This window comes from Passer domesticus, chromosome 1 (assembly GCF_036417665.1).
Source record: "Passer domesticus isolate bPasDom1 chromosome 1, bPasDom1.hap1, whole genome shotgun sequence".
NCBI lineage: Eukaryota > Metazoa > Chordata > Aves > Passeriformes > Passeridae > Passer > Passer domesticus.
In genome coordinates, this window is record NC_087474.1 from 145,518,543 (window position 1) to 145,531,097 (window position 12,555).

General features: G+C 33.5%; 1 protein-coding gene across 4 annotated transcripts in view; it reads right to left on the bottom strand.

The window, feature by feature from the left end:
• Nucleotides 1-12,555, bottom strand: part of CSMD3 (CUB and Sushi multiple domains 3) — a 589,442-nt gene that overhangs the window by 110,686 nt on the left and 466,201 nt on the right. For all 4 annotated transcript variants that reach the window (XM_064395032.1, XM_064395025.1, XM_064395049.1 and 1 more), the window contains 6 exons: nt 9,170-9,283; nt 8,285-8,380; nt 7,221-7,424; nt 4,168-4,292; nt 1,716-1,812; nt 684-788 (listed from right to left, as the gene is read on the bottom strand). In XM_064395032.1, the coding sequence (XP_064251102.1) occupies nt 684-788; nt 1,716-1,812; nt 4,168-4,292; nt 7,221-7,424; nt 8,285-8,380; nt 9,170-9,283 (741 nt within the window). The remainder of the gene's footprint in view (nt 1-683; nt 789-1,715; nt 1,813-4,167; nt 4,293-7,220; nt 7,425-8,284; nt 8,381-9,169; nt 9,284-12,555) is intronic.

Sequence of the window (12,555 nt, forward strand, 5' to 3'; positions counted from 1 at the left end):
AGGGAACCACACAGCTGGTGATTGCCAGAATTCCTGTCAGTCATCTGAGACAAAGCCATTCAGACAGAAAGCATGTTTATAACTACAGCCTTTTCCACTGGTGGTGTACTCAGCAATAATAAAAAACATTTGAAATAATTCAGTACTCTCACCAACCTGGAGGCATTTCTCAGTTAAGATGCACAACTGCTAATTTCAGATTACTCCTTCTTTCTTCTTTGCCAAGGGTGACTAGTATTTGTATCCTACACATACATACTGTATAGTACATATGTTATTGTATTGAGCATAATTTGTAGATTTTGGCAAGGAGTGCTGGGGTGTGGAGCTGCAGGGTGGCATCTGTGGGAAGAGACCAGGGCTGCACTGGACACAAGGGATTAGGATGACTGCATGAGCATATCTGCATTTATTTCTGTCTGATGTAGGTTCAGAAATTATTTCAGAGAGCAAAAATAATTTAACGATGAAAACAAGACAAACTAAATTTCACAGTCCTTATAGCACAGTTTTCAGGCCTGAATTTGCTTACTTGGATTTAAATGAGGATTTTACTAATGACTTTGAAGTTACAGTATGTAGCTCGTTATGTGTGATAGGACTAAACATTCCTCTACAGATTAGGTAGAATTGATGTCTGGAACCAGGAAGTGCTCTTTATTAATTGAACATTTCTGAATTACCTGTATACTCAAGGTGAAATCCAGCAGCTGAAACACTGATATCAGACTGAAAATTGAGGTACAGATTATTTGATGTGCTGTTTAGAAGTGGAGGTATGGTTGTTCCTGAAAAGAGATTTCAAAATATTATTTAAACACACAGGAAGTGACATAAATGCAGACATAAGGGTGTGATGTCTGTGTGTATGTATAAACAGAGTTAAGGAGAAACAAAGAGGGAGGGGCGGAGAGGGTGGGAGCAGGAGATAGGTAACATAAACAATTCCATAATATTTTGTCATCATGGACGCTATGAAATACCAGTCCCTATAAAAGTTTTAATACATTTTCAGTGCACCACAATATCAGAGACATGAACAATAGACAAGGAAAAGCTAACAAAAATTTATATTACTTGCTTTTACCCAGAAAAGGAGAAATATTCACTAGGGTATTTTAGAAGCAAGAGCAAATCCTGTCACCAGAATGATTCTAGACGTAACAGTCATATATATCAAGCAGCTCTGAAAATGTGCTGCTGGACTGTTCTTAGAAATGTGATGGACTATTATTTATTTGTGTTTCGGCACAAGTCAAACATGATTGCCTCTGATCTCTTAGCACACACATGTATTTGGTATAATGAAAGAAAACACAAAACAAGAAAAAGTAAGGCAAAAAGAAGTGTCTTCTTTGTCTAAAATAAGGATAAAGAATGCATCCTTTTTTCATGTACAATATCAAGACAGACCTATTTTTGAGGTCTGTACTTCTAGACCCTGCTACAAGTGTGAGAAAAGAACCGGATTTAGAGAGGTCTAGTTTGGAAGCCTCTGAGTGTTATTTCATTTCTAACATTTTAAAACATACAGGTTTATGAAAGTCTGCTAGGTGATGACTGATTAAAACAGAACTAATACTACCTGTTACTAATTATAGGAGAAACAAACACACATACCATGCACAAGCATGCTTACACACATAGAAAGAGCTGTGTGTTTACTGTAAAGAGTTGAATTTGTGAATCATTTATTGTAAAATCTTCTTAGTCACCTGAATAACTTCCAAGCCTTGGAGCATTGTTGTCAGCACCATCATAAAAGTCTAAGGAATCCCAGTTGTGTTCTGTGGCAAAACTCACCACTTGCACCTATGAAGAAAAATGTGAGGCAAAGAACATAAACTTCTTCCCCTCTTTATTCAAGCTCAAAGATGACTCTAAATTGTAGCCTCTGTTGCTCTCAGCCATGAAAAGTTGTCTTGCTCCCCTTGTTAAAGAGAATGGAAAATCATCATTAAGTGAATAAAATGGCAACTCTTTTTTTATTTGATTGCCAATTCAAACGATAAATCCTGTAATCCTTAGTGACAACCACATATTACCTCTGTCAAGAGTCACACAACCATGAAAATCAGATGGGTATAGAATATGATTCTCTTGTTTGGAGGACATTGAGGAGAAGATGAAACATGGTATTTTCAATACATGAAGGTTTTTTCTCTCTATTTTCTCCAGGACTAAACTAGTCCCACAGGGATGCATAATGCTTCATTTATTTTGCCATTTTAAATTCTGCCTCCAGGTAAGAGAAAACTGCTGTGTTTGATTACCTTCATCATCAACTCATCTCCTGAGGAGGAGCAGTCACTAGCATGCTGCAAACAAAAGGCAGAATAGTCACTTCCTTTTTCCCAGAGGTGAAAACATTCTTCCACTCATATGGAGATGTGTTCCCATGAACTCTCTTCCCTTAGCCAACAGCACCCACCATCCAATTCTCCCATTTTTAGAGATGCAAAGTGGTAAGGAGATAAACTGCAAGAGGGAGGCTATACCTGTTCTCATATAGTGAAATAACACCTTACAAAGTAGAGAAATATCAGATTCTTGTTTCTGATTAGTAGGGGATAGTTTATGGTGTTAGCTTTTTGTTTGTTTTAACTCTTTACTGAAAAGCTTTAAAAAAGACAGAGGCATGATGAAACCCCAATCACCGTCAAAAGGGGTGCCTTGGTCATTAAGTTAGAGAATAATGCTTCTTTTGCCTCAATTTTTTTCCCCAGAATGGAATAGTTTCAGCAGAAGAAATAAACACCAGTTGCAGTAAAACCAAGCAATGAAGTAATTTTTCTATGTGAAATATATGGACTTGGTCCTTGTTCTCCATAAAATAAATGTTCAGTTTGCCTACCTATTTGTTGGATGGGGACCTCAAATACTGTACTTATTTTTGTAGGAATGGTCACACACTATAGCCAACAGATTTCTTTTTCTTAAGTGAAGCATGAAGACGCCCCCACAGTTAGCATGCTTCAGATACTCGGAGACAGTAAATATATCTTTTTGTTTATTACAACTCTGGGGCAAAAGAGTATCACGAAGATTAAAGACCTAAATTGAAATCAAAGTTAGTAATTTAATCACCTCATTAATGATTCTGAAAAATGCAGCCTGTGATAAGAGATAAGCACTTTCAAAAAGCAACAGTGATGGCTTAAGTTAGGAGGAGAGTTACTGCCTAATTTAAATCCTCTGAACTATCTTCCTGGTATAAGAAATGCACAGAACAAAGTATCCTGTCAGCTGTCCTAGTCAACTTTTAAATCAAGTAGTGTTCTTCAAAATCAATCTCAAATCTGATTTAAGCTATTAAATATTATTGAAAGCTCTGTAATGAAATTTATTAAAAAGCTTTAAAGCACAGCCAAGATTTTTTCTGATTTTCTTTATTAAGTGTTTACCTATATAAACAGCTCTTTATTCATTTTCTACAGCAGTTATATTTTTAACTAGGATAGACCTAGAAAACTTAATATCATGAATTCTTGATGTGTATTTTGCCAGGAATTTTTTCAGATGATGCTTAGAAGTTCTAATTTACTAAATTCAACTGCCTGTGCAATAACCAGATTTCTGTCAGTTTCTTTAGTGAACTCTAGAGACATGCATGACTAAGCTTAAGGATACTTTCCTACTGTGTGTTCTATGAGGTTCTTAATCTATGTGAGTAAGCAATAACTCTGAAACTATTTAAAAGAATAAATTCCCATCTCATGTTCAAACATAATGAAGCATCTTTACATCACTGTGAACTTCCATAAATATAGAGTAAATAGCAGAGTTTCTGTGAGAACATATATAACTTGTCCTTGAAAGCAACTCACTTAATTTCTCTGTGTTAAAGGAGATATATAAATTTGTGGAGAGCAAAAAAGAATTCCTAGGAAGGTTCTCTATTTCCCTTGGCTTATAAGGAGTCACTGATCTATCAAAATACGTTTGGAAGTTATTATGATATTCTTCTAAGTAAAAGTGCATATTTTAAGATTTTTTTAAATCTTATAACTTTCAATCACTGCATAATTAAAAATATGTGCAATAAAGTCAATTTTTAGAATCATTAATGAGATAGTAAAAATGTACAGATAAATGATCTTTTCATCTTTTGCATCAGGAAAAAAGTTTTAAATATGATGATAGCAAGCAAATAGCAAGCAAACTTACTTGAATCCCAGCTCCCTCTGGTACTGTGATCTTCCACACACAATTCAGATTGTTGTCATAAGGCTCAGGATAACCAGGAGATAAAATGGTCCCTTTGCGCTTTGTTAAAATACCACCACAGGGCACTGAGAGGAAATGCATATGGGAAGAAAAGAAGTATGAAGCTTCAGAAGTGAGAAGACTTATTGTAAAAGCTTATACCATGGGTGAAAGCATTTAAATTGATGCTACATTAAAAAATACATATATGCCTCAGGAAAATAAAATTTTATATCTCAAAACTCTTCTTTTAAATGACTAAAAAGGGAGTAGAAGAAAATTAGAATTATGTCAGTTTCCTACATGACAGAATCATGCTAATATTCCCCTTGTTTATGTGACCTTTACAGAGTGAAATCCATTCTATTTACATTCTATTTACAAAAATAAAGCATGTTTTATGGCTTAGATTGAAGTATGAAAAGGCATGTATTGTGTTATTATAAAAGTTAAAAAGCATCACAAAGAAAAGTAACATTCTTCTTTCTTTCTTTCTAATATTCTTTCATTCATTCTTTCTAATATTGCTCCTCTAAATAAGTAATAACACCAGTCTCAACTCCTTGACTGTTCTGTGCTTGTGCGAGTTATTCCATCACAGACTCTGCAACTATTGTATCAGTAAAGAATTTACAAGATCCTTGCAAGACTACATTCATCACATCAGTTCACAGATTAATAAAAGTGTTATGCATGAAACAGGACAGACACATTAAGTACCACCAAGTTTCTCTTCGAATGTTCAAATCGAATGCATCTTGTCTATATTATTAGTGGCGCTAACAGAGACAAATAATATTCCATCTTAATCTGCATACAAATATTCTGTTGGTATTTTTGAAGTTGAAGGAAAAGATTGATGAGATGGTTTATCAAGTCCATTAAAAGCTAATGTATCACTTCTATGCAACATCACTAAATTCTGAAGGGAATTCAGGAGCTGCAAATATGAGGATTTAGCAAATAGATAGAACACAACTTATCTTAATAATAAATATTGTAGCTACATATTGCATGGCATAAAATGAATAGGATCTATTTGGAACTACATGGATAAATTAAAAGCTAGTGTGACTTAAAGTGTTTAAATAATTACTCATAAAAGGATGACCAGACAGGATGGTTGAAGCCGGGCTGCACCTTGAGTGCTGCATTAATTTTGGGCCCCGCACTACAAGAAAGACATTGAGGTGCTGCAGTAAGTCCAGAGAGGGCAACAAAGCTGGCAAAGGTGACTAGGTGGGGTGTTCAGCCTGGAGTAAAGAAGGCTCAGGGAGATTTTATCACTCTACAACCTGAAAGGATGTTGTAGCCAGGTGGGGGTTGGGCTCTCCACCCAGGCAAGTAAGGAGGAGGACATTGCCTCAGGCTGTGCCAGGGGAGGCTCAGATTGGACATCAGGCGCAGTTCTTCACAGGAGGGGTGGTTAAGCATTAAAATGTGCAGCCCAGGGAAGAGGTGGAGCCACCATCCCTGTAAGTGCCCAAGAAAAGAGTGGAGGTGGCACTTTGTGCTGTGCTGTTGATGACACAATGAGGTTTGATCAAAGGTTGAACTTTATGATCTTGGATGTCTTTTCTGACCTTAATGACTATATGATTCAATGACTATATGTCTACGATCTGAATATGTAATATTAAAACATTTACTAGAATTAAGGCAATTTAATATGGTCACGTCTACCACTTCAATTATTAAACTGGTTTAGTTTAATGCAATTTTCATCTCATAGGTATTTTATCACCTTTATTGACAAAGGAATTTTCACATAGAAGGTGGCCTGTAACCCTTCCTCAGTTTAGTTCGTCTAGAGACAGATAGCTTTCTCTTTGTAGACTAAATCACGTATTAAAATAGCAATAATATATTGTGATCAATGTCCAAAAGTATGACTTCAATACTTTGTCAAGTTGTTATATCTGAAAAAATCAAAGGGAATATAATTCAAGGGGAAAATAAGTACAATTCTACTGATTAAACTATAATCTATAAAACTAAATGAAATACAACTATATACTTCACCTTCTTATTGATCTAGAAATTGTGATTCTATTGCTATTCCTGAAACAGTCTAAATCAACATTATTTGTTTAAAACTTGATTAATCATATTTTACCAATAGTATCCCACTGATACTTAGCCTTGATCTGTATCAGGATTTTGGTATTTTGGAGATTATCTTATAATTTACTAAAAACCTACTAGACACCACCAGCTGGTTAGCATGGCAGATGAAACATCAGCCTAATGAAAATACATTCTTTGTTTTCTTTTCATCTACTCACCTAAACCTCTGTTTATGTACTCTGTTAGAGTCATAATACCATTTTTACAATGGCTTATGATGTTTTTTATTAAAAAAAAAACAACTGTTTCCTATCAGGAAAAGTAAAGTGGGGAATTTCATTACATTTACTAGATTTCCAGTTGGTCCAAGTCAGTTTATAAATATCAATGGATGCACCTCATTTTAAGAATTTAATTTTGAGAATTTAATCTCAAAGTGAGTAGAACCAGAAAAAGTGTGTTTTCTGATCTGAAAAGCTACTGGCCTTTTCCCAACAAGTAACAAAATGTTAATGCAACTATTTCTAAATCTTTAATATAGTAGTGTTCTTCCTAATAGCTTGCAATATCTTAAAGATATCTGCAGTGTAAAAGCATCTTAGCTTTGCAAGAAGTCAGGGCACAAACTAATATTTCTGATTCTTGATTAAAGAGGGATATCCAGCAACTTCCAGGGATGTTAATGTAAGAGAAGCTATCACATAAATTATGGCAGCAGAGCATGTTCATTAAACTTGTGAAAGTTCACAGCAAGGTTAGAATAGAAATAGAATAGAAAGGTTAAAATAGAAAGGAGAGTAAAACTTAACCTTGAATAAAAAAGAAAGTAAATTAAAGTAAGCAAGAATAAAACACTATACCAAAGAAAAAGAATAAACATATTGAACAGGAGAATAGTCTACACTTTAAGCAATAATTATTTATATTAAAAAGCCCTAGGAACTCACCAATACATGTTGGGAGTGAATCATTCCATTGTGCTAATGCATTTGGTACTGTATCACATCTAATTGCTGTTGACCCATGGAGGATATAGCCTGGATTGCACTCAAAAAGAACCAGGGAACCAACTGCAAATTCATTTCCAATCCTTTTTCCAAATCTTGGTTCAGGCACAGAGCTACACTGTGTTGCACTTGTTCTTGGAACAGCTGTGAACATACAAACAATTGTGGATTCTTAATTTTTGATTTGGTGAGGGAATACAGACATTGGATCACAAATATTTAAAATGTCTGGAAGAAACTTTCAGATATTTCCCAACTGAGAACATTTCCATAATCCCCAAATGAATCTTCACAATAGAGATTGCTCACTTTTGATGTCTGAGTTGCTATTTAGGAGAGCATAGCACTGATATCCCTGCCAAGATTGGAAGTAATACATAAAATCCACATGGAAACCTTTCTAAAATGACACTTATAAGAAATACTGCCATGAGATACTCAACTAACACTGGGTTTCAAAATAAAATTTTGTGTCAGATATTTACATTTATTCATGTGGATGTCTAAATGTGTGTTCTGGCTGTCAGGTGAGGATTTATATGTAATGAAAGAGTGAATTGCAGTTGCAAGTGTTGGTATATAAAATTTCCCATTTGACCGATAAAATGGCAAATAATGTAAACCAAGAAAAATACCTTAATAATAGTAAGAGCATTTTAAACCCACAGGTAATAACATTTACAGCTATTCATATTTAAATTGGGAGATAAACCAGTTAGAGCACCCAGATGGATCAAACATTTGTCAGTCAGATTAGCAAACAGAAACAGCAGTTCTGTATAACTGTCTTCTTAAATTTGGAGCCCCTCTTATGTTTCTTAAGTATTTGATCTCAGCTTTAAAATACAGATAAAATAATAGTTTCAAACATTTTTCAAAACATGTAGAAATAGTGACAATCTTCTATTGTTGAAAGGCTATTAGTTTCCTCTTCATTCTCAGTCTATTCCTCTCTGATTTACAAACTATGATGAACAGAATAAATGTGCACAAGGTTGTCTCACCTTGATAAACAAAATGAAATCCTTTAGCTGTTACTGGTCCAACTGAGGTAAATCTGACTGTGATCTGGTTCCCCGAGCTCAAGGGAAGGGATTCACCTACTCAAACAATGAAAAGACAAAGTTATCATAGCTACTTTTTACTAAAGAAAACACCTGTCAACATCTTTGCAGCTAGAAATAATACTCTCCAAACCCCGTTCTGCTTCAGTAAACTTTGCAAGATATATGCACTTTTAATATTTTATGTTGACAGTATTATGTCATTCTAGGAAAGGGGAGTTAAAACTCATTTTAGTTACTAAGAATATTGCTTTTTTCCTTTACCAAAACCAAGCAAACAACCCCCCTCAAAAAAACCCAAACCAACAAACCAACGACAATGAAAACAACAATAAATACCCACACCACAACAGCCCCCCAAAAAACAACACAGAAAGCCTAAACCAAAATGGAAAAAACAAAGAAACAAACAGAAAAATCCCAAGCCCCTTACCTCTTTAGATAGACTCAACATGTAACTAATCTATTTCATTTTACTTTGGTACAAATATGCCTTGCTTTCTCTTTAAAATATGTACTACCTATTTCAAATTACTCACTAGATAAAGTCATAGAGGCACAGAGTAAGAAGTCCTAAATACCCACAATATTAGCTAAATATCAAAAGAAACTCAAAAAAGGCAAAAAAATTATTTTACTTCATTTCATTCATCAGTGCAAAGACTTTGAAGTGTTTAGTTCAAAATGTGGATTTCATATATTTGCCTGAGATGAATTTAAGCAAATATGACAATCCTTTTTCTCTCTCTTTTTTTGACTACATTTTCTTTCTAGATTCATAAAAAATGTAAATAACAATAATATGAGAGTTCTATTAAATGATACCTGAATGAGATCCTGAGAGAGAGGATAACAAAGATGACTGTAGAGCTGGGCCGTCATATACTTCAACAACATCATGGAGTGATGTCTGGAAAAACACAAACTGGCCAAAAACAACTGACCAAATAGAAAGGAAAAGAAGGAAGAAGCACCAGTAGCCAAGACAAAAAACAAAACCAAAGCCAAACACATGGAATAGAATAGCAAGCGGGGGGTGGGGGAGGGGGGGGAAGAGAGAGAACAAAATGTATATTAATGCATGGTTTTCAAAATAACTACATCACCTGTCCTGGTGCTGAATGTAGGTTATTTTTCACACCATTACAGCAGTAAAAGGATGAAAATACATCTAAAACAGACAATGAAGGTACAGAAGGCATACACATACATATAATCATTAAAAGATTCTAGTAATTATGGAACAAAACAATTTTTCTGCTGATGAATTATTTTCTACTTTCAAATTCTGTGTCCTCCACCACACACCTAAGTTCTCAGTGCAATTTTCTCCTTTAAAATTCCAGGCATATTATTATAGACTGTGCTTTATTAATTAATGTTTTTGATAACCCTCTATATTTTACTTACCTTAGAATGTTTCCCTTTTTTTAAGAATAGTAACATTCCATATATCTTTGCTTTTTTGAAATAAAGTAACAACTGATTGAAGGCAACAAACACTTTCCAGAATACATCTACTGAATCACTATAATCTTTATTTTTAAAGTCATGCTAGTAGAGAAACTCAATGCAAGGCTTCTTTATGCACTTAAGTTCAAAGGTTTGCACAGCCCATTTGAATTACAGGTGTTGTACCTTTCAATACAAGTAATCAGTAAAAAAAAAAGAGAAAAAAAAAATTTTGGGTTAGTTCTGACCCTAGTATCTAGAAAACATTTATTTCCAACACTATAAGCAGTGGAGGGGAAAATTACTTAGGAACCATACATGTATAAAGGTGGAAGCAGTCAGATATTTTTAGGTACTGGAACACCTAAAAAGAGAAACTGAAGCAGTTCTTGTTCATTATCCAGATTAGACATTTTGGAATAAATATTCCAATGTGTTCCTACTAGGTTCTATTTGTCTGCCGAAAATTCTACAGTATCTTCATTTGGTAGTTTTACTTATAGAAGATGAAGCTCTCACCTCCAATTCTTTCAAATATTTATACAGCCTTAAGCTTAAAAAATTGTCTATTAAAACTGCATTTTCTTTAAATTGTTGACTTTTTTTTTACTAATTTTTTTTCAAAAAAGGCAGTTTCATGTTTCTTACTCATGATCTTATCATATATAATTTCAGTTTTTAAAAGCCTCTTTTTGAAGAAAAATACTGGATGTTATATTTATAAAAATTTGAAACAAAAGTTTTTTCTGAGACACTTCTAAAGATTCTTGTCCATATTTTAATAGGAATTATAAGAGAGAAGCTGAATTATCATCATAATTTCTCCTTCAATTTCCAGAAAATTAATAACTGATGTTTTTAATAGTTCTGCTTATTTTCAAAGTTATATTTGTCTGCATTCAAGTTTTCTCTTGGTGTTACTAAATATAACAAAGAAGCTTTTAATCCAGTTAATTTTTTCTGTCACATTTTGACTTTTATAAAATCTTTTTTCATATTCAATGAATTTCCTTTTGCCATTGAGACAAGAAAAGTTCCTTGTGATTTCCACTGCTATTTCCCATTTTGAATTAAATTTCAAACTAGAAAATTCAGGCAAGAGCTGAGGCTCCTGTAACAAGCACATATAGCTGTTATCAAGAGCTGTATATTGGGAAAACTGAAAAAAAATGTAATTGTTAAGCTATATTTGTATTTTAATGTGTTATAAAATAAAGAAATAAAATATTTACCCACAATTTTACCATATAGAGTAAACCGTTTGGACTCAAATAGAGTTACCATTTGGAGTCAAATTTCAAGGTCTTTTGTATGTTTTGCTAGTATTTCAATATTGGTTTTGCCTCTAGATTTGTCCTGTGAGCCCTTTGATCTAAAAGTACAACAATGAAGACAGTGAACTAATACATGACCTAAAATCAGCCACTTTGGAAAGAGAAAGGTCCACATATAATTTTTAGTAACTGGTTGGGGTTTTTTTAATTATCATTTGTGCATTTCTTAATAAAATACAGACAAAAATATAAGAACATAACCAAAAGTTTTCATTGACTTGAGATAAAATAGATTTAAAAGAGATTTGAGGTGGCTGAAACATCAAAAGTGACAGAAGGGACAAAGAGGAATTACTGCCAGAATGGGGTTAACATGGAACAGTAGAAAGCTCAAGTAAGGGGTTTTGAGCCCTTTATAAGCAATTTACATGAGTCAAGCTGCTTTCTCAAATTAAGCAGGAATATGCTGCAGCCACTAGGGAAGAAATAATCTAGATCCTGTTCCTTCCTTTTTATGTGCCAGGACACTTTATTTTATTAATTAAACTGCAAAATGTTGAAATGTATAGTGACTGATACCTGACTAGTTGACATAATGTCACGAGAAAGAAAATTCAGATTATTAGAAAAAGAACAGTTCGTTATTCCTGTGTTTTCTGGGGCTCATTATTGTCTACTTCATTTGGTGTTCATTCTTTTATTTTCTAGTGTTTAAAAATAGTTTTCTTAAAATTAAATAATAACCAACATATTTGTATCCAGTACAAACCCCCTTTTAAATTAGCAAATATTAATAAAATATTATGTAAGTATCCAGTACAGTCTGCCCTTGGGAAACAAATAATTCAAAACTATTATCCAGCTCAAATAAAGATCAAGTCACTTAAGCTGAAGAATTTGGATATGATTTTTTTTTTTCTAATGATGGATGGATAAGCATTCTCTGAATAATGATTTAATCATCTGCTATCCCCTGTCAACTGAAAGTCATCTGTCCAATGATGTCCTATAGACTTTTGATGTCTAAAGCTGAGTAAATTACTTCTGAGTTTATGCTCATCTTGGCCTTCAATGTTTTGCAGCAATACTATTTAAAAATAAAATACATTTTCCCCTGTGTTTTGTGGTTTAATATTTTACTTACACATTTAGATGTCTTTTATTTTACAAGATAAACAATGCAAGATTTTTCAAAAAACACTTTCTCTTGAAATTTTGATAGTTACTGATTTATGCACTTCTTCAAAAAATAAACAAAATACATTTTTAAGGGGTTTTCCATTTGTGTGATTTTTTTTTTTAATTTGAAAATTCCAGGTAAACTGTAATGTTAATACTGGCAATAATTTAGGACAGTGAGGAAATCCATTAATTAAAATTATGTCACACAAGAAAGCTCCCTTTTAAACAGGCAAGAGATATATAAGCAGACTTTCTATGCCTCTAAATATCTAGATATTTCTATGGCCTTAATTTCTGTAACAT